This window comes from Labrus bergylta, chromosome 20, assembly GCF_963930695.1.
Source record: "Labrus bergylta chromosome 20, fLabBer1.1, whole genome shotgun sequence".
Lineage (NCBI taxonomy): Eukaryota > Metazoa > Chordata > Actinopteri > Labriformes > Labridae > Labrus > Labrus bergylta.
Window position 1 is genome coordinate 20,320,627 of NC_089214.1, and position 23,678 is coordinate 20,344,304.

Here is a 23,678-nt window from a genome sequence, read left to right on the forward strand (position 1 = left end):
TAAGAAACATCTGTCTGTATCTGATTAAAATGACTCAAGATAAGCCACAAAGTCTGTATTTATGAACTTGCAAACATAAACTCACACACAATAGCCCTTATAAGTACATCGTCTGTCCAGACTGCACATTAGGCAAGAGGAGATAGGAAGTGCGTGTGTGAGTATATATATTTTTATGTCTGTGTTTTTCCCAAGGCTTTTAAAATGCCCTCACATCGATTCACTATCATCTTGCATTTGGTCCCACAGCACACATTCAAGCACAATATCACAAAATGCCTGGCGTCCACACAAACGCACATAAACACACACATAACCTCTACGGTCTCGCTAGTGTAAAAAACTGTATCTGCTGCAATCCAGTCAGGTCCATGAAATGACTAGCATTAGGCTGGAATAGCATCACCATGCTGTTGCAGGAGCTCAAAGCACAAACACACACTTCATCCACACACGAGACCTTGTAGAGAACACACATTAACCGGGACCTCAGCAGACTCAAGTGGACACTTTTCCTCTTTGAATCTTAATCGAAAGAAGTAGGCATGGACACATTTGAGAGGCAGCATTCAAGAGGTGTACAGAAGCATGTGAACTTGGCTGCTAACAGGATTTAGGACAGACAGAAAGGTCCTGAGATACACAAACGCTCCAGCTCTGAGGAGCTCTGTAGCTCAGTAGAAATTAACGCCAGGTTTTGAGTCCTTAATAGACTGCATGGTGCCCATAGGTTATAAACATTTTTGGTCAGGGATCCAGAAACATATATCTACTTTCCTTGGAGACCTTAGCATTTAGAAATATATTTTGCCCTTTTATGTGTAAAGACCAGACAGTCACAAAGTTTACTGCTGAAGTTTAGCAGATATTCAGCTCTGACTTGACTGAGAAGTTGTCCTTCTGACTTGTTAAATTATATCAAGTTATAGCCTAAGAAAACTGCCAAAAAGGGAGAAACTGTCAGGACAAACTTGACTGCTGCTTCCAGCTACTTGAAGGTATAGCCAGCGCTCAGTTTGATTGAGGTAGGTAAATCAGGATTACTCAGATAGACAACAAATACTGGAAATTCAAATTTAAAGCTAGAGAGTACCTGTCAATGATTAGTCATCTGGTTTACCACAATACAAAACCAAAATGAACCATTTTTTGAGTGTTTAGTGTTTAATTGCAAATAACAGATTGAAAGGAAACCAAACTAGACTTCATCCAGATGCAGATTTGTAAACAAAATTCCCCTCAAGATATCGAAAACACTTTGGCTTTTATTCACCCAGCCTTCAAATGTCTCTTGGATGCTGAATTTGTGTTGTTGAACACCACACTAGTACCCTTATTTTCATCTCATGACTCCTTCAGGTCTCAGGCACAAATCTTGACTATTTATGTTGTCGCATTGCTAGGTAAATTTGCTTTTAATTTTGGTCTGAACACATGCTTAGGACTAATCAGGGAAATTGTTTTTTATGCACATTAACAGCAGCAGGTTTGCTGTGGACAATCTGCAGAAGTCCCCTCCTTAAAGAGGCATGACTGTTCCAGCAGTATAAGGCGTGTGAGGTACAGAGCTAAAGGCTAACACAGCAGATGAGACAGACGACAGTGAGTTTGAATTAGAAAACAGAAAACAGACAGAAGAGATAACACACTGCCAGCCATCTAATATAGATAAACAAACTGAAATGAAGTTCACACAAGAAAAAACAGCTTTTACATCCGCACCAACACAAGCAGCGACCAGTCAAACACAAACACATACACAAATACACACAGTACACAATTCTTTTCACTATTTATCATTGTTTGGTTGCACTGAGGCGTCATTTAGAACGTGGCTCTCTCAGCCTTCACATCCACAGATTAATAGAAAAACAAATGGGAAAAAATAAAAATCTTTGCTTGATTTGTCTTCAGGCCAACATGTAAGTATGTCTCACACTCACAGTATTGCACACACACACACACACACACACACACACACACACACACACACACACACACACACACACACACACATTAGCAATAAGAACATCTATCACTATATGCAAATAGACGAGGCGAGCTCTGAGAGCACTTTAGTTTCCATTCCTTCCTGTGGACAGGGGATAAAAAGGAAAGTTGTACGGCATCAATCTTGCTGTACAATGGCGCTAAAACAACACACAAGTAAACTAATGCACACACTCGAACGCTGCAATAGCTTTTGTTTCTATTTGTGTATTCTGATATATGTTTGTCTTTCTTTCAGTATTTAAAATAAGTGATGAGGCTCCTCCATGTCCTGCTGACCTGCTCTTTGCACACAGGCATCACTCAGAGGGCTTATACTGTCTCACTGTGTGTGCACTGTGGGTTGTTGAATGTTCAAGCTCTTTTTTTTCACATGTATCTTGTTTAATACGCTCAGCACTCAAAGACAGGCTTTTGCTGAGACATTGTGAAAGTCTGCAATCGAGGCAAAGAAAGAACAAAGTAAAGGATGGAGGAATGATGGAGGGGAGGAAGGGAGGAATGGCAAAGTGACTGATGAGAGTGATAGGGAATTGGCAAGTGAAAGCAAGCAGTAAATAAAGAGACAGTGAACAAACAATAAAAAAAAAGTAAAGCTTGGGGAAGAGAGGGTAGACTCAAGGGAGGATGGATAAAAGGAACAAGCAAATAAGAGAACAAAGGAAAACAACATGAGAGGAAATTGAAGGAATGAACAAAGAAGAAGAAACAGGAAGAATATATGAGCTGTAGGAACGAGAAGAACAGGAGAAAAATGTATGGAAAAAAAGGTTACTTTATAAAAACAGTACACAATCGAGGGAAAAGGCAGATCATACTTCCTCCTTGATCACTACATAAAATCCACTCTTATATCTGAGCCTGATGAAACCATAACATAAAGAGGTTTGAAGCTCTCAAGCCGCCTCACAGTGGTAACAAACAGTAAGAAGAGAGACATGTTGGGCTTTCAACTGCGAGTTGTAATAGTACTCTCATTATTGCTTTATTCTTGTCATAGGTCAAAGAAAAAAAAAATGCTTTGAGATTTTGCAGTGACGAGCATTTATTGAACATTTTAATTAAAAACATAATAAATATGTTGAAAGGGGAAAAAAAGTTAACATAACAAACACATGACTGATTAAAAGTTCATATTTAAACCAGCAGTGTCCTCCAGCTGTGTCACTGATGGGTTTAATGATTTGAGGCCTTTTGGGGATTATTAACCTGACTGGTTTAAATTTGGGGACGAGTAAGAATAAAAGCAAACAGAAACTGAGTAGGCCACAAAACTATCTCCCTCACACATTTTCTGTCATAACTGATACACACACAGAAAAAAAAAGACACCATATATAAATTGATCACTGTTATCTGCAGAGAGGTTAAACATCATCATACTTTGATCTCACCAGTGCAGCATCTTTAATCTACAGGTGGTGACTGAAAAACACTTCTGCAGTACAATGTACAGTACAACTTTATGTCATGCAAAAAGCAACACTTCTTGGCATCTATTGACTGTTTGCTGGATTAGTCCTGTCCAGACCTGTGGGCAGTCGTGTATTGCAAAGCTGAAATCTATAAAAAGCAAAATGACCGGCCTTGAAACAAATGAGCCATTAGATGAGAAAATGAACGCATATTTAACCTGCAGAGTGGACTCATGGGGTCATTTGGGTTTAAAAATTATTTCTTTGAATTTATGATAAATGACTAAATTTTTGTTTTTTTTCTCTCTCTCACTTTCTCTCTGCAGCTCCAAAAGTCATCTCCTTCTCCTTTGACGTTGGAAACGGACCCGTAGAGCTAACGGTCCACTCTGCCACGCCCCTCAATGACGACCAGTGGCATAGTGTGACGGCTGAGCGAAACGTCAAAGAGGCGGTCCTTCAGCTGGATCAGATGTATCGGGTGAATCAGCTCGCTCCTGCACAAGGACACACACGGCTAGAGCTGTTCAGCCAGCTCTACGTGGGTAAGACAGACAAAAACACACACACACACACACACACACACACACACACACACACACACACACACACACACACACAGAGTAAACACACCATTGTTACAGGTTCTTTGTGCCTAAATCATACATCATCAGTTAACCCATAATGGATTTGGATAAAAACATATATTTGTGCTGTCTGTGTTTCGACTGATGCTGCCCTCAGATGCACACATTCATTTTGGTTAAGTCTGATTGATTCAGATAACAGCCTTTTACTAAAAACAACCCAATTATCTCCTAAGAGGCCACAGTTACTGCTAATTAATTTAATGTTCATCCAACACACACGCACACACACACACACACAGCCATTTGATTCATTTTATGATGCACACAAATGAGAACACACACCTCACACTCACCCGTGTAAGTGATCACAGTTTTAATAAAGTTGAAGCTGAGCCTCTTGGCTGAATGTGAGGGCGTGTGAGTAAAGCTGAATAAGTTCCTTTGTAGAGGTCATTTCTTTGATACTTTAATACTTTGGCTCATCTTTCATATTACTTTGGATTAAGAAAGTATTATTCTAAAGCAGGATATCAACCCTTTGACTCTCTTTTCCCCCACACACACATGCTGTATCAGCTATCAAGCACTTATTATACTGTACCAAGGGTTTGTCCTTCAAAGCTCCATCTTCTCTGCGCAAAAACTCCTCAAGCTTGTCAGAACTTCAAATTGAGAAGATCTGTCCGCTTTTTGTCCCTTTGCTTTCTTTTCTCCATCCCTTTCTTCCCTTGCATTCGGGCATTCTAGCCTTACCTTCAAATGAAGACGGACAGGGGAAGGTTAAAGCCGGCAGAAAATTTAGAAACACAGGAGATAGTGGAAGATAAAGAGGTGAAAGCAACCTCTCATATCTGATCTCTAACCCCGTCTCATTTTTGAAGAAGTCTTTTCATGTTTGATGCACACATATTGAAAGAGTGTGTGGATCCTTGCAGACGTCATGATTTTGGCTCAACTTGTTTCCAAACATCCTCTTCCACTTCGCACACTGTCTCTGTTTGATATTGATTTGAAAGTCAACGTGGAAAATCAATTGGATAAAGAACGTTGATGACAATATAAGTGATCTGTTTGTAGGGTTTCACATAAACTCACAGCAGGGCAGTACAACAGGGAGCTTTATGTTGCTGCTCCTTGTTCTCATATCCGTCTCTGTATCGTCTCCTTCTCCCTTTCTCGATCAATATGCTCCTCATCAAGCGTTTGATTGCTTTAGTGTTTACTGCACAGTGGCTCATTTGCTCTAATGGCCCTGAGAGTAAATGTTATACCATCAGCCTGCTGTCGTTTACCTCCCACTGTTCACTTTGAGCTCTGCAGGTCACTTCATACATGCTATCAATATTGTCTTTTTTTATTTATTAATGCCACCATCTGTTCTTTTGATTTCCCTCTTGGTTAATGCTCACTTTTCTGATTACTTTGCATGCTGTTCATCAATGCTCTCGTTGTTTTTGTCTTTCTTTTCTTTCTCTTAATGTTCTGCCCCTCTCATCGTGCTTGTTGCTATTCACTGCATGTTTGGACACCTGTCACAGGGAAGCCAGCCTCACTCACCTGCCAAGACAGTAGGTAACATTTAATCAATAGAGGTCAAAAGGCTACAGCAACGCTTTGAAGATGGACTTTATCAACTTCATTAGACCAACGCATTTCAGCTTGTGACCTTCACCAGGCTCAAGAAAGACATTACAAACATCATTTAAATAGGTTAGTTTTTTTAAAGCCAATCATAGACATCCACGTATGTATCAGCCAAGAGACATAGGCAATGGTGGGCTGGTTAGTAATAAATCAAGTTGATCTTAAAGCTTGTTGTTGGAGCTTTTTCACCTCTTCGAGCCTTTCACTCTTCTTGCACGTTACTTAGTAACGTCCCAACACTGGATATTGATATAAAATAAAAACTGTTACAGTGAACCATATAACAAAACATATTTACCTGATCTAAGAAATATGAAGGTACACATGAAGTTCAGCTCATACACCTCCATCTACACCAAACAATGGATATATCTGTAAAATGCTACCTTCAGTCAGAACGAGTCAGGCTCTTTAGCACTCCTTTTGTGAGTCTAACAAAAATATATGCAATAGGTTGTGAGAATGTGTGTGTGTGTGTGTGTGTATGCGCCTTTGTACCTCTGTCTGCCAATGTCTCTGCAGGCCTCAGCGCCTGCTCCATGTTTAATCAGACACTGATTTAGTCCTGGGTAAACAGGTGGCACAAACCTCCAGCCAATCAGAGGTACAAAATGGATTAATTAACAGGTGTGCTAAAAGTGTGGGGAGGGGAATTGGTGCCCGAAAGCCCACCTGCATCCTGATGCATAAAAAGTGAACTTGCTTGAGAAAACCAATGTACGTGTACCTTTTGATGAAGTAATCTTTAATAAGTCTGCGCTGTGTCGAGAAGCTATAGCCGATGTGTTCTGTGCAGATGCAGATTTCTTCCTAACATGTTTGCTTCAATGCATACTTCCCTATAATCAAAAGGATGCAGATGAGAGGTGTTAATAACTAAACAGTCCCTTGGCTCTTGTTCATGATGGTGTGTATTAGTGTTTATCCATACATTATAACCGTCCTCTGTGAGTTTGCCTCTGAATGATGTTCATGAGTGTGTTTATTGCTATAGTCATTTAGGCTCACATTAATCTATTTAACACCCTCCTCTGTCCAACTTAATGGATAGTTAGACAGTAATGGTGCAAGACCAGAATGATGATGGTAGCAGTTTAGGGGAAAGGCTATCGACAGCCCAAGGCGAAGCATTGATGTCTTTACTGACTCGTTCATGTCAGGTGTGCTCTGTGTGTGTGTCTGTTTTAGTTTACATGCCTCTGTGTGTGTGTCTGTGCTTGTGAGATGTTCATTAAGACACCGTGTTCATTAGAAGGTTTTAATTAGTGAAGAACTCAAACGAGTTGAAGGTTGTTTCAAGAGTGGCGTCACAGTCGGAACGATTAACGTGACATCAGTGGCTTCCTCCAGGCGTCGGGATATAAACGTTTGTAAAAGAGATGAAAACAGCCTCTTTTATTCAAAATGACTTCAGTAAGTTTGACTTCTGTTTGTCCTCACTTCTTTCTTTATTTCTTATTTCCTGATGCTTATACTTGATGCCACCATCCATTCCCTCCTTTCTTCCTCTTCCTCCTCAGGTGCTGCCGGGGGGCAGAGGGGCTTCCTGGGATGTATCCGAGCCCTTCGGATGAACGGCATCACCCTGGACCTGGAAGAGAGGGCCGAGGTCACGCCTGGGGTCAAACCTGGCTGCCAAGGCCACTGTACCAGTTTTGGGATGTACTGCCAGAATGGAGGGAAGTGTGTGGAGAAATACAACGGATACCTGTGTGACTGCACTGACACCGCGTACGATGGGCCATTCTGCACCAGAGGTAAGAGGAATATTTAGATAAGACCATTTAAGTTGAAGCTGCTACTAAAAGTGCACCACACTGCTTTCATCATCAAATCTTCAATTTCAAGTTAAGTCAAGCTCCCATTGATTGTTTTTTTCTTTTATTTCCATTTTTCTATCTCTGCAGGGTTTTTTTTTTTTTAATTCTCTTATGGTTTCTAACTGTAGCAGATAACCCTTTGTGCAAACACATCATTTTTTTTGAATTAGCCTTCTGCTCACAGAGCCAGAGTCAATTAGCGCTGGAATTACTGCAGGAGTAGTTTACTGTACATTTCAATGAGCCTCATTGCCTGACAGCCTGCTGTGTTTTTTGCTGTGCTCCATGATTTTTCCCCACTTCCTATTCAGTTCGACGCTGCTGGTGTTCAAAGTGTTTGGGCTTATGATGAAAGTTATTGATTCAGAGTGATATTGTGTTTACCTGCCGATTCTCCTCAACATGAGCGTGCTCACGCTGAATGCTAAAACTGTGCGGCTGCAGAGCCTGGAGAACATTAAACCGATTAACAAAAAGCAAGTCCTGTTACCGGGCAGCGTGCAGCTCTACATTTTTAAAGTTCAGAGATGAGCTCCAGCACGGTTGCATATTGTCAAAGCTTCATATGTGTTTCTCATGGATTCATTAGATATAGTATGGAGAAGAGAAGCACAGCCTTCAGTCAGAGAGTTGATCTCCATCACATGGATTCATTTGTTTTGCCGCTGTGCTCACAGCAGTGGGGGTTATTAAATGAGATGACAGAAAGGCAGAGTGTGGTGACATGCTTGTGTAAGACGTGAGAGGGCCTCTTCTGAATTATTTTATAACCAATCTGACATTTCAGGATTTGAGTTGTCATTCAGATAAAAGGGACATCCTTGTGTTACTCTGTTGACTCTCCATTTGCTCTTTTGCCTCCTTCTTTCCTCCTTCACACTCATTTCCTCTTCCAGTACTCATTGTCCTTCTTTTCTCTATTTACCTCACATTTTACATGTGCCTAATGTGCCTCTCTCTCAGGTAGCTTTGACCCCTTTCCTTTTTTTCTTCTGCTTGTGCTATACTCTTCTTTTCAACGTTTCTGATCTCTGCTTTCCTCCTGTTCTCTTCTGTTTTGTGCCTTCAGCTTATGAATCAGTTATTACTCTATTTCCTTAAATGAAATCAACCATTTCTTCCACTCTCTTTGTTACAGTCTCCTTTTCCTTTGTGAGTCTCTCCACTATGGAAAGCCGATTGAAGATTTAATAGATATCCTTGATATCAAAGCTCAGTTTCCTGTACTAGTCAAGTCTTTGGCCGCACTAGTTTACTAGTAGAACGTTGAAAGACTTACTAGTAAACTAGTAGAAGGCAAAAAGTCCTACATGTTAACTAGTAAGGTGCAAAATATCTACTAGTTAACTAGTAAGATATATTTTGTGTCTACTAGTTAACTAGTGAGCCTAAAAATGTTTACTAGTTAACTAGTAAGAGCAACAATGTCCACTAGTAAGCTAGTTTGACTCTTTTTAACCTTACTTGTAAACCAGTGAGGTTCAAAATGTTTACTAGTTAACTAGTAAGACCCAAATGTCCACTAGTATCACTAGTGATGCAGTTACAAATTTTACTAGTTTACTAGTGAGGCTCTTAAAGTCCACTAGTTAACTAGTTAGTGCAAAAAGCCAACTAGTAACACTAGTTCAGAACATTTTAGTGCTACTAGTGAACTAGTGAGGCTCAAAATGGTTAACTAGTTATCTAGTAAGAGCCAAAATGTCACTAGTTACACTAGTAGTACTCTTTTTGGCATAACTAGTTAACTACTACGGTTTTAAATGTTAACTAGTACTACTAGTGAAAGCCAAAATGCGTACTAGAAACACTGGTTGAAGTACATGCTAATGAGTGGGTGGGATCAGGGCACTCTCTGAACCTTATCATTGGTTCTCCATATAGACCTCCACCTTCCACAAATTTAACCCTTTGTAAGAAGGAGCAAGTGCTGTGAAGCAACGGCTTCTTCCTTACTTTCCATGGAGAGTAAAACATGAAAATTATATATATATTAAATGTTAGAATTGTTTTATAAACTTAAAATAAGATAGAAGATCATTTTAGAACTGTTCTCATGATTTTCTTTTTCCTTTTTTATCCCATCAAGACAGTATTTACAGAAAACATAAGAAAGAGTACATCTTAAGGTCAGTAGAGTGATAAAAAAAATGCCCAAGGTGCAATTGTAAGTTAAAAATGAATGTGTAAATATTTCATATAAATTCATGCTGTTTTTAAAAAGGAAAAAAGTTAATCAGATAAAATTATGGACTTTAAAACAACTGGAACTTGATACAGAATTTATGTTCTTGTACTTAATACGTTTTAATTTGGCCTAAAGTCGGTAAACTAAGAAAAATAAAGGGATTCAAGATTAGGGCCACGTAAAAGGAAAAAAACCTAAAATTTAGAGATTCAAATAGTTAATTTATGAGAATAAAGTCAAATGTACGAGATTAATTTCTTGTTTAAGTCTATATCAGAAGAGCAGCAGCCGCCTGTTCGAAAATGATAAACGTGGAGCATCTTGTTATAGTAAAGGTTTAACAAATAAGGAAATAGGCTCCTTCCTTGTGTAGTCTGTAAAAACAGTTGGACAAATATATCCGATAAGTTGTTTTATCGGCATATCATCATCACAAATAAAATATCAGGACCCTGAAAAGATACTGGAAGCAACTGTAACTTTTGTGGCAGAGGAAAATGCTTTAGGGGTTCTCCTTTCATCATTTATGCGCAGGCGGAAGGCTTCTCTATGAATGTACATTTTCGTAAATTTATGACTTTATTCTCCTAAATCTACATGTTTATTCTCGTACATATACAAGATTAATCTCAAATATTTTCTTTTTTTTTCTTTAAGATGGCTCTACTCCATCGTATAAATGAGCCCTAGAAATGTAATTTTATTATGTAAAATGAAGGTTAAAAATTGTACTACTTGCAAATGCCCCACAGATGGGGCTATACGTATATATACTGCTAATGTCTACAGTACTAGTTGCACTAGTAGCACTAGTCGTACTAGTAGCACTAGTCACACTAGTCGCACTAGTCGCACTAGTAGCACTAGTCACACTAGTCACACTAGTCGTACTAGTCGTACTAGTAGCACTAGTCATACTAGTCACACTAGTCGTACTAGTAGCACTAGTCACACTAGTCACACTAGTCACACTAGTCGTACTAGTCGTACTAGTAGCACTAGTCACACTAGTCGCACTAGTAGCACTAGTCACACTAGTAGCACTAGTCACACTAGTTGTACTAGTAGCACTAGTCACACTAGTAGCACTAGTAGCACTAGTCACACTAGTAGCACTAGTCACACTAGTTGTACTAGTAGCACTAGTCACACTAGTCACACTAGTTGTACTAGTAGCACTAGTCACACTAGTAGCACTAGTCACACTAGTTGTACTAGTAGCACTAGTCACACTAGTAGCACTAGTCACACTAGTAGCACTAGTCGTAGACAGAGACAGAGAGAAAGAGAGAGAGAGAGAGAGAGAGAGAGAGAGAGAGAGAGAGAGAGAGAGAGAGAGAGAGAGAGAGAGACAGAGACCCTTTTCTTGGCTCGGTGCCACTTCAGCTAGCACGGATAAGCACCTCCACTACTGTGGGTCTACCTGCTGAAGGTGTTTATAAACTGATGTCTCATTGTCTTAAGTCCAAGATGATTCAAATAAGTTGGCTGTGGCTCTAACTCTTGGGCAAGGAAGTGGCTGAGTACTCTTTCTCACTACAGCCTTCGCAACTACAATCGCCGCTGCAGCTCCGAGTGATAAACGCATTTAGTTCCGGAAAGTCTTTCACAATAAAAGTCCCTTATTACCATCTATGTCATGTGCTTTTATTTTGAAGCAGATGAATGAGGAAGTTGGGTCTTGTAAGCAGCTGCAACTTAACATATCTCAGATGTGTGAAAATAAATACTTAAAACCAAGAAGATTCAGTTAGAAGCTTCAGTATTTAATAGGTAAACAAACAGAGACTAAAACATCTAATATTTAAGCTCATACAGGTTCATTTTAAAACAATAAATGGATTATCTTTCATCTCAGGTTTAGTTGCAGCTACATCAGCCTTTGAGGCTGCATTTGAGACTAAAAATAAAAAAACTAAAAACACTAAAATACTCTACACTGTTTATGATTGAGACAAAGTCCCCTTTAGTATTTTCTTAAATAGTTTAAACATTTCCCTTCATAAAACAGCTGAATACTTGAACATATAATATATTATATAATATAATAGTAGAATATATTGGTATATCAGAAGAGCAGGAGCCGCCTGTTCGAAAATGATAAACGTGGAGCATCTTGTTATAGTAAAGGTTTAACAAATAAGGAAATAGGCTCCTTCCTTGTGTAGTCTGTAAAAACAGTTTGACAAATATATCCGATAAGTTGTTTTATCAGCACATCATCATCACATTGTCATAAAATATTAGGACCCTGAAAAGATACTGGAAGCAACTGTAATTTTCCAAAGAAAGAACCACACTGACTTGGATGAAACTGTCTCTTTTGTGGCAGAGGAAAATGCTTTAGGGGTTCTCCTTTCATCATTTTTTTATTCTCCTAAATTTACATGTTTATTCTCGTACATATACAAGATTAATATTTTCTCTTTTTTTCTTTAAGATGGCTCTACTCCATTGTATAAATGAGCCCTAAAATTTTTATTTTATCATGTACAGTAAAGGTTAAAAATTGTAATATTTGCAAATGCCCCACAGATGGTGCTATACGTACATATACTGTCTACAGTACTAGTACTACTAGTTGACATTTAGGCCTTTACTAGTGCGACTAGTCGCACTAGTCGCACTAGTCGCACTAGTAGTACTAGTAGCACTAGTACTACTAGTGGACATTTAGGCTCTTACTAGTAGCACTAGTCGCACTAGTAGCACTAGTCGCACTAGTGCTACTAGTAAGAGCCTAAATGTCTATGGAAAGCCGATTGAAGATTTAATAGATATCCTTGATATCAAAGCTCAGTTTCCTGTACTAGTCAAGTCTTTGGCCGCACTAGTTTACTAATAGAACGTTGAAAGACTTACTAGTAAACTAGTAGAAGGCAAAAAGTCCTACATGTTAACTAGTAAGGTGCAAAATATCTACTAGTTAACTAGTAAGATATATTTTGTGTCTACTAGTTAACTAGTGAGCCTAAAAATGTTTACTAGTTAACTAGTAAGAGCCAAAATGTCCACTAGTAGTACTAGTGCTACTAGTACAACTAGTGCTACTAGTGCTACTAGTGCAACTAGTGCAACTAGTGCAACTAGTGCTACTAGTACTACTAGTGCTACTAGTGCGACTAGTGCTACTAGTAAGAGCCTAAATGTCCACTAGTAGTACTAGTGCTACTAGTACAACTAGTGCTACTAGTACTACTAGTGCAACTAGTGCAACTAGTGCTACTAGTACTACTAGTGCTACTAGTAAGAGCCTAAATGTCCACTAGTAGTACTAGTACTGTACACATTAGCAGCATATATAAGTATAGCACCATCTGGTGGGCATTTGCAAGTAGTATCTTAATTTTATGCTTTAATCATAAAAACATGACTCCTCATATGATAAAATAAATCTTAATGTATGTTGCTTGTGCACTTATATCTGCTCACTGCCATATGTATCTTTTCTGCTGGGCTTACTCGAAGCTAAACCAAGAAAATTTAGCAAGTCCATAACATACCAATCCTGCAACTGACACCTAATGGCCGAAATGCATATCTCTCTGCAGCTACTTCTTGTATAAGGGTTATTTCTCCAGATGTAAGAGGCTGACTTTATATTTATTAAAAAAAACATTAAAACATCTTATTCACATTAGTTTAATAATTCAGTATACACTTGTCCTAAATCCTAATATTTTATTCAATATTTTGCATGATCATCTAGCAGATAAACTAAATATAAACACATTTCTTTCATGATTTAAAAAGAATATACTTAATTTTTCACTTTGCAAGTTTCAAACTAGTATATCTTTCATATTTTATATTGCCATATTTTCAATGGCAAGAAAAAAGCTAAAATCCTTGAACATTAATGTTGTGCAAGATTTTATTTTATTCAATCATACTACTATATATAAATATTAAGTGATGGGTTATTGTTTATTTTTTGACAAATACTGCAATAATGAATAATCATTAGTGATTTTTAGAACAAATAGTACTAAGTTTAAAAAACAAAAAAGTTGAAAAGATGAATAACAATGTAACATCAGATTTGGATTTAATCTGTGCATGGGTCATAAAATTCTATCAAAGGGCATTCAGTGAGTTACCATTTAGTGATAATATAACATGACACAAATGAACAAACCTTCAGAAATTAGTGCTGGTTTAACTGAAGGTACTATTCAGATCTGGCCCTTTAAGGCTGGCAAAATCGCAGGTTTGACATTGACCAATCAAAATCCTTGTCCCGCCTGCTTCATTATCATGCGGTCAACTAGTGCTACTAGTACTACTAGTGGACTGCCAGTTGACATTTACAAGTAAACTAGTAAGGACCAAATGTCCACTAGTTACACTTGTAAAACACATTTCGACTTTACTAGTAAACTAATGATGTTCAAAAAGCTTAACTAGTTTATTACTAAGGGCATAAATGTCACTAGTACCACTAGTTGCAGTCTAATTGACCTTACTAGTTAACAAGTAGGGCTCAAGATGTTTACTAGTAGTACTAGTGAAAGAAAAATGCACACTAGTATCACTACTTTGGTCTTCAAGGCCTTACTAGTAAACTAGTGAGGCTTTAAATGCATACTAGTTAACTAGAACGAGTCAAAATGTCCACTAGTTTACCAGTTAGACCATGTGTGACCTTGCTAGTTAACTAGTGAGGCCAAACACAGTTAACTAGTTAATAAGTAATTGCAAAATGTCCACTAGTTGTACTAGTAAGGGTCTTTTTGGCAGTACTAGTTAACTAGTTAGATAAATTGTCAGTCACAAGTTAACTAGTAGTCAACAGATCAGACTACTAGTTGACATCTGTGTTCAACTAGTTAACTAGTAAAGGGTTTTAACTGTTCAGCATGTAAACTTGTCAAATTATATCATTCAACTAGTTTACTAGTCAAAAGCAAATGTCCACTAGTATGCTGTTTTGCCTGCAACTAGTTTACTAGTGCCACACAAAGTCTTCAACTAGTTTACTAGTGAGGCCAAAAAGACACTAGCTAGTTTAACTAGTGGACAAAAAGGCACTTACTAGTTTACTCGTAAACTGTATAGGGCTTTACTAGTAAACTAGTAAGGTTAAAACCGCCCTCAGTAGTGTGACTAGTTGACATTTTAGCTGCTACATGTTAACTAGTAAACGTTTCCGAGCCTCACTAGTTAACTAGTAGGTTTAAAAATATTCCAACTAGTGTTACTAGTTGACACATTTTATCTTACTAGTGACCTAGAAAGGTAAAATGCATCTTCACTAGTGTTACTAGTTACCATTATGAGATTAACTAGTTAACTAGTTAGCATTTGTGTCTAACTAGTTAACTAGTAAAATGAAAACAGATATCGACTAGTAAGATAGTTCTAATCCTGCAATCCAACTAGTTGACTAGTGTGCAATATGTAAATGCAGTGGGTGGGATTATAACCAAATCCTGGGTCCTGATTTGATGTTATTTTTGTTCTTGATTTTTAGAGCCTATCATAAGCCTCAATCCACACTTATCCCCCACCTCCTCGTTACCATTTTGTGCAACAAGTGTTACTAGTGACATTTTAGATCTAGCTAGTTTACTAGTAAAATATTTAAGTCTCACTAGTTAACTAGTACGACTTGTAAAGATGATACTAGTGCAACTAGTGGACATTTGTTCTCTTACTAGTTAACTAGTGAACATTTAGAGCCGCACTAGTTAACTAGTAAGACTAATAAAGCCATCTCTAGTACAACTAGTGGACCTTTCTGCTCTTACTAGTTAACTTGTAAAAACTTTTTATCCTAACTAGTTAGCTAGTATGGTCCATATATATGCCTTTCTAGCTTACTAGTGGACATTTTGGCTCTTACTAGTTAACTAGTAAACATTTTTAGGCTCACTAGTTAACTAGTAGACACAAAATATATCTTACTAGTTAACTAGTAGATATTTTGCACCTTACTAGTTAACATGTAGGACTTTTTGCCTTCTACTAGTTTACTAGTAAGTCTTTCAACGTTCTACTAGTAAACTAGTGCGGCCAAAGACTTGACTAGTACAGGAAACTGAGCTTTGATATCAAGGATATCTATTAAATCTTCAATCGGCTTTCCATACTCCACCACTTCTTCTTTGCATTTCTTCCCCTCTGTTTTGGATTCCTCTTTCTCTCTCCTACTCTTTTCCTCTATGTTTCTTCTTCTTTGTTGTTTCTTCCTCTGCCCTCTCCTTTGTTGTATACTCTCCCAGTTGCCCATCTCCTGTTTTTTAAATATTTTCTTTCTCTTCTTTAATCCCACCTCTGTACCCACCGACTGAAAAATGCATGAAATCCAGCCATAATTGCACAGTGCATTTCCAGTGTTTCTGTATTTACACACTGCTCAGGGGATCCTGCGGTATTATTATTTTACACTCTTGTTCTTGTGCTTTTCTGCCCTTGAGGATCACCAAACTGATGTTCACATGAACATAAATATACAAACATACACAAACATACAGTAATTCACAAAAACACACACACATTGAGAAACCTGTAGCGGTTTCTATGCTGGAACAATTTCCCTTTCCTACACTTCTCCATGCGCTGACATAAAACACACACACTTGTGCACGCACACACACACACACACACACACACACACACACACACACACACACACACACACACAAGCACACATACACACAAAAAGAGTCTCTGCCCTGCAGCAAAGGTTTCTCATTCCCTCTCATGCTTCCAGACAATTGTGTGTGTAGCTGCTGAGACTTAGGGCAAATAGTGACAGTCTCTTCTTCTCTTCTCAGCAGGTTAGAGTAGACTGAAGCATGTTGGATTTGACTTGTCGCATAGCTAACTTCATTTTAGATGCATCATTTCAGTAGAAGTAGGGCAGTGGATCTATCTTGCTATTTATCGTCTGTCCATCCGTCCGTCTACTAGTCCCTTTGCACCTTCCTGAATAAAATGTGTTCTTGACATATCTTTTTCCTCATTCCATCTTTCCCACCCAGACGTTGGGGGTTTCTTTGAGGCAGGAACTCTGGTCAAGTACAACTTCATGCCTGAAGCAGTCGCAGGAGCCAGCAGAGACTCAAAGATCCCGACGCACCAGCTCACGCCACAGGAAGTGAATCTAACAAAGGAGGAAGTGGCCTTCAGTTTCAGCACGTCCAATGCTCCAGCTATTCTGATGTATGTCAGTTCCAAGACACAGGACTACCTGGCTGTGGTTTTAAGGCACAATGGTGAGATTCTCACATAATTCTTTGTTGCTCATAGCTTAGATTTCTGCCTAAAGTATGTTTCAGAACACTTTACAAAGTTCTATAATCTCCCCCCAAATCCACTCCAGTACACAGAAGTATAAAGAAGTAATACAAATAGTTAAGTGCAAACTCATATTTCAGCAATCAACTTTAACAAACACCCAAATCAAATTAAAAGATGCCAATGGCTTCAGCTTCACATTCTCTGTCCCCCCCAACACATGAGAGCTATGATATCATCCAACATCTTAAAAAAAATATCTAAATGTTGGTAAAAGTGTTTATTTATCCAAATGCTTTGGTAATAAAAAGATAGATTACTATAATTTTTAGTGTCAACAAGAACGTCTTCACTAATTCCCAGATTTTTTAATTGCTTCTGCTTCTCTTCAAAATTCATTTGAATAATTCAGCTAACTATCGATGAGAACTAATGCCGAACTTGTTGTGCAGAGATTGAGAGCTGAAATGTGAGTTTGTGTGTTTTCAGGTTCACTGCAGGTGAGGTACAACCTAGGAGGTCTGAGGGAGCCGTTCTCCATAGACGTGGATCAACGTAACCTGGCCAACGGACAGCCACACAGCATCAACATGTCCCGAGTTGACAGAAGCATCACCATCCAGGTACAGAACACACAGACACACAGACACACACACACACACACACACACACACACACAAATGCAGTGATAAAAGTGCTTGTCTTCTACCACTGCTAATCCACTTCCAGTAGACAGTCTAAGTATAGCAGCTGAGAGAATGCATCGATCCATGTGTGTTTATGCGGGTGCACTCTGCTGTGTGATTGTTGCTCTCACATGTAGTTGAGAGTCTGTGTAAGTATTTAAGGGGGAGCATTATTGTATACTGTACAAGACACCAAGCACAACTGTGCATGTTTGCACATGTGCATGACATTGTGTTGGTAATTGAAAGTGACTGTCATTGTTTGGGCTTGTGTTTGTGTGTGTGCCTTTGAGTTGTGTGTCTCTTAGCAGCACAGTGTGGATCGATACAGTCAAGCCTCAGTCAGCTGTCGAGGATGGAGGGAGAATTCGGCTTAACTATGAAGGACTTTGCTCAGTAATAACATATCTGCCGGCTGTAAATTAAGGAAATGTATTTCTAAATCCTGCAACTATTGGTTGCCTCCAGTACAGAATACATGTGTGATTGGTGGATTGTTATTTTTTTGCAAAGATAGGGATTGCATTTTTTTTCCAAAAGAGAATGAAAAATAAAAATCAAAGTCTATATTTGAACCCTGCACAACAGTTTCTTCATGGATTTCTTCATGTGTCATTTCTCAGTTGAATTCCATGTTTGCACATCATGTTGTAACATAGCTGCTGCACCCTTCTGCTTCAGGCGTCGGGGTGAACATATCATGCCTTTTGCATTCACTCATGCATCCCATCTGGACAATGACAGGAAAGTATTATTCATGAAGTGTATGTTTGAAAGGAGCTATAGTGTTCATTTCAGCAACAGGAGGCTGATTTGAGCCATTAATGATTAAGGAAGAATGTGCAGAGTTGAATGCAAATGTTAAGGTGATTCATTCTATTTACAGAGAAGAAAAATGAGAAAAAAAAACATTTTAGACTAAAGTGACAATTTTTGAATCAGTTCAGTCGGTATTCGAAATTGAACAAACTCATTGTTATTAGGCGTTTACACTCATCAGAGACCTTGTTGTTATCATATTTCATTTGAAGTACCACATGAGTAAGAGGCAGTGAAGACCGTAAAAGAGCAAGCAGACTGTTCACCTCTCTCCTTCCAGGGTTTGCAATTTAAAAGGCATTAGGACAATAAATTGTTTTTAAAGACTATGAAGAAAAAGCGGGAAGATAAGTAGGAGTGTGGTAACCACACCGAGGAACACCTTCAGAGCTCTGAGGCTCAGATTTACATTTTCACAAAAACACATGCTGAAACATACACACAACACACGGAGCTGTGTTAGGTCTTTTTGCACTCTATGAGGTCTCGTCAGGTTAGCTCGCTACCAAAGGAGAAACACAGAGAGATCAAAATAAGTCCCAATCTCTCCATCTCTGGCTCTCAACCTCTTACACTCGACCAGCTTGTTTAGGATGAAAGAGAGGAATCCCTTCAGGCAACAAGATGTCTCATCTTTGTAATTGAACTCACAGGAAACAAAGAAAAAGAACATTCAAGGTGTCAACCGCCTTCAACTGTTATTACAGAGGGAAACTTTGTATATCCAGGTTTAAATTAAGAAATGGACCTCTGTCCTTATCTGTAGTTTTTTTTAGAGTTTTTTTTAGTTTTTTAAATTGTGTATGAGGTTTGGCTAGTAATTTGTTGTGGATTTGCAGGCTCGTATTGCATCATATTGCATCGTATCGTATCATATCTTTTTTTACTGTCTATTCAAGTAAAACAAATTGAGCTGCATTAGCTTCTCCGATATTTAATGTGTAATGGGAATATTTTCTGTGGCTAAGATTTCATTAAGGAAACCGAGCTGCCAGATAAGGAGAGACTTAGAATTTTTTAACTTAGAATTATTGTGAATATAAACAGAACATTGACTAAATTAGATTTTCTTTGAGGACATTTTTAGGAAATAGATTCCTCCCATTGTTCATTCTCTCCTGTTGTCCACCCGCTGATTACTCTGCTTATGTGAGCTTTGTGTAGACTAAGAGGCACAACAGAGTAAAAAGGAGAACATTGTGTTGTCTAAATAGCTCTGCGTAAAAAGAAAGCGTCCCAATGACTGTGATTGTAATTGACAAAATTAGGCCAATGAGGTTTCTTCCTCAGCCATCTTCCTCTGTGGACCATTTTGTGGGCTTTGGAGTCTCAGACCGCCGCCCCCCGCCTGTGCAGCCGATTTGATTCAACAGATAAAAGTAACTAAGCTGAACAAAATGTAATTGTGCCCCATTATCCCAACAAAGGCTACAAAATGCTGCTCTGTGGCCAGCTTTTTGGAGAAAAAATAAAATTACGATATATGGTGTGTCTGTGAGAAAAGGCCAGCAATTAGTCTAAATCATGGTGGGGGTAGAGATGATTCAAACCTGTAAGCAAGAGCAACTGCAGACACACACACACACACACACACACACACACACACACACACACACACACACACACACACACACACACACACACACACACACACACACGCAGATCAGTCAGTTCAGCTGCCAACTAACAGGCAATGACAGATATTCAACATTTACAGTATTTCCAGGTTTGGTTTATATTCTGCAGACAGTTGCATGCCCCAGGAACAGTCCTCCTGTGAGTACAGAGACGCAAAGGAAAAATATATTTTATTACTGCAACAAAGAAAACAAATTGTAGGGTTAAAATGTATCTGTCAACGGCAGCGACTGCAGCCATCAAGATAATTAGATCGAGACTTCAGTGAAACAGCAATAACAAGTTAATTACTTTAAGGATATTAAAGTGGTGTATTCCCTCCTTCCATCAGCACTCTCACTTCTCCACAGACATGCTTCTTGATCTCTCCTTGTTTTTACTTCTTTGAACCCAGCACAGACTTTAGAAATAGCATATTGTTGATGATTATTTATCTGTAGTCCAGCTTTGCAGCGTCATTAAAGAAGATCGCTTTTCAGTTTGCATTCAGCTTTACTAAAACCTCGAGTGAAAAATACAATCAAGCACTATTACATAGGATGTTTTCTTTCATCAGTTTCATGTGCAATGACGTGTATTTTCTGAACAAGATAGAAAAGTCTTAATCACTATTTTGGATCAGGGTACAGCATGCATTTGCTCCTTGCAAATAGAAAGCGAGCAGTAACAGATCATTTGAAGCGTAAGGATGATGGCGATAAAGATATTCTTAACTTTCATGGAAAAGTATTTCTGTGCTACTTCGACCACTTGCATGCAAAAGTCTTTTCTTGCCAAATTCTGACTTTGCTGAGCAGCATGTCTTGAAAAAAAGAATGTGTTGAATGCCAGGCTAGGAGTAAAATACAGTCTATTTAGTAACACAAAGGTTTTGGATCCTAGCCTCTGACTGGAATCAGGATTGTTTTTGTTATTGTGATCTTTTCTTCTGTATGTTTTTTTTTGCACCTTTCAACAGCTTTATTCCTACCTTTCCCCCTTCTTATCCTTCTCCTTATTCATTCTGTCTGTTTTAAATGTGTGCTTTAGTAACAACAGTATGCCCTTATACACTTGACTCTCTGTCATACTTTATCTATATATCTTTAAGTTACTCCTCTCGAAGGCTCTCCTAAGAATTTAAATTCTTCAGCTCTTTAAAAGACATGAATGCTGCGCTACCTTCTTTACACTTCTCCGTATTTACTCTTTACAACATGTTTGTTCACATGTTTCAGCGTCAAGATTCTTCAGCACTACTATAAATCATATCAATAGCTTTCAAGCAGTTTACTTCATATTTTTTTAATGAACAATTTTGTGTTTCCCTGTCATTTATAACCACAAGAGGGAGCTCTAGTATTCTGTTCAATGTGCTGATGCAGGTCTAAGGCTGTGGTCAGTAGTTTTACAGACGATAAATAAAGATGTTCCTTTATTTTCTCTCTTTGTCTCTCGCTCACAGTTGGATCATTACCCTCCTGTCACCTACACCCTCCCAGACTCCTCAGACACACAGTTCAACCTGGTCAAGACTCTGTTCCTGGGCAAAGTCTTTGGTAAGTATAATTATCTTTTTTTTTTTTTTTGCAGTTTCTCATCTATTTGTGAATTTTACAACTTTATCTTCATCCCGACAAAATATCAAAATACTTGTTTGGGAATCTTAGAGTCTTTTTTGGAGTGTTAATGACCTTCATTTTCAAAATGTCTTGGTATTAATTGTACTTGTCACTTAGAAAGGAGTCTGAAAAAAATATTTTCATGATAATGTAATGTCTTAAAGGTTATTCAAATTTAAAATGGTTGACTCACCCTGAAGACCCCAATTTAACCAAGTAGCTTCAACCAGACAGAGTTTTTCATGAGGCAGACTCTGTGCTGATAGCTCCTCTGTATACAAATGAAAGTATTGCGTATTAAGCAGTGTTGTTCTCTGCATTGTTATATATAGGTTTTCTGTTAATGAATATACAAACCCCTTTATATGCAAACAAGTTCCTGAATGGAAAGTACATTCAAACAGATCAAAATATAATACACTATACTCTAAAGGGCCTTTCAAATAGGATGAGGTGCTCATGCTTGCGGTTCTTGCACGCTGCATGGAAGTGAAAACATTTTCTACATAAGTGCTGCGCTCCCCGACATCACCTTCGTGCGTCCAACAGGAGGGTAGCTCAGATCACAACAAACGGTGTCTCACTTTCCTGAGCTCTAGTTTAAACACCTACCGGGACATCGGCAAGAAAGCTCTTGTTTGGAAAGATTTTTCCAACAGTTTTGGCTTTTGGTGTCGAGAAGCACTTTTTGTCCTGGGTGTTGTGTTGTGAAGTTGGTGGGAAGGCTGAGCCGTCCTGTAGCAGTAAACAGAGGGATACGGCAGGGCTGTCCCATCTCAGGCCAGTTTGTACAGTGTGGCTTCTGAGTAGGCTAAGGAACGTGGCCATATCCATTTATGCTAATGATGCAAACTTCCTTGTCCAGATGCAGGAAGACATCCGGGAGTTTAAAGACACTGTACACTTAACCTTCACTTTCTTACTGAAGTCAGAGAGTCAAGATGGACTGAGGTTTTCAGCTCTGACTTTACAGCGGGCGGGTTCTGTATAAGCCTCCTGTTGAGAAACGGATGGCTGAATCCAATGAAGGATTATTTATGGAGCTATAGGTACAAACAGACACAACCCAAGCACTGGGGAGGGGTCCGTTCTGTTCACTGACAGAGACTCTAGACCACTTAGTTGTGTCCTGTTGGTTGTTGGTCAATATAGCAGAAATCAAGTAGGCTATATCCCATGTAAATATCTGGCTGTGTTTCTGTCTGAGACAGATTTACATTGTGTTTACATGGTCAGTACTGCTTGGTGGTCTCATTAAACAGTAAAACTCTAGTCTATCAAAACAATCAATTACCCCTGCTTCTGTTCCACCCTGTGCCTCTGTACAGAAACCGGACACATAGACCCCATCCTCATCGAGCGCTACAACACCCCAGGCTTCATTGGCTGTCTGTCACGGGTGCAGTTCAACGAAGTTACCCCCCTCAAGTCAGCACTGAGAACTGCTGCACAGGCCCAGGCCACGCCAACAGCCACAGCCAATCAGCCGAACAGCCAACCTGCAGCTGCCTCTCCGGGGTCGTACCAGGGAAAACTGGTAGAGTCCAACTGTGGGGCGTCACCTCTCACCATCCCACCCATGTCTGCTGCTACAGATCCTTGGCATCTGGACAACACAGGTACGGATTACTTCAAAAGACCTCATCTGTATTTCTGCAAGTGTAATAGATCCCTGCTTGCATACCGTTATGCTCCCTCAATCCTCTACATACTGTATGTCCCTATATGTACACACACACACACACACACACACACACACACACACACACACACACACACACACACACACACACTTATGCCTTTCAGCCTCCCAGAGAAAGTTTATTCCAGGGTGCTGCCAATTGTTGAATACAGGAAGGATTTGAAGTGGTTTGTGGCATGTGCACAGCAGCTGAGTGTCAGTGTCAGGACCTTTAAGTCTGGCTGGAAAAAATAGCTGGGGAGAGGGACGTCTAGGTCAACTGGCCTGCTGCCACCATGACCTGGCCTTGGATAAGCAAATTATTTTTGTCCATATATTTCACA

The 23,678-nt window shown here is 39.0% G+C and overlaps 1 protein-coding gene across 2 annotated transcripts in view; it reads left to right on the forward strand.

Moving 5' to 3' along the window:
- The window catches only part of cntnap2a (contactin associated protein 2a), a 214,305-nt gene that overhangs the window by 188,308 nt on the left and 2,319 nt on the right, over positions 1-23,678 (forward strand). The window contains exons 19-25 of one of the 2 annotated variants that reach the window (XM_065948957.1): positions 3,752-3,970; positions 5,554-5,583; positions 7,180-7,416; positions 16,654-16,887; positions 17,399-17,532; positions 21,497-21,590; positions 22,982-23,272. In XM_065948957.1, coding sequence (XP_065805029.1) covers positions 3,752-3,970; positions 5,554-5,583; positions 7,180-7,416; positions 16,654-16,887; positions 17,399-17,532; positions 21,497-21,590; positions 22,982-23,272 — 1,239 coding nt within the window. The remainder of the gene's footprint in view (positions 1-3,751; positions 3,971-5,553; positions 5,584-7,179; positions 7,417-16,653; positions 16,888-17,398; positions 17,533-21,496; positions 21,591-22,981; positions 23,273-23,678) is intronic. The other variant, XM_020630990.3, reaches the window with a different exon arrangement.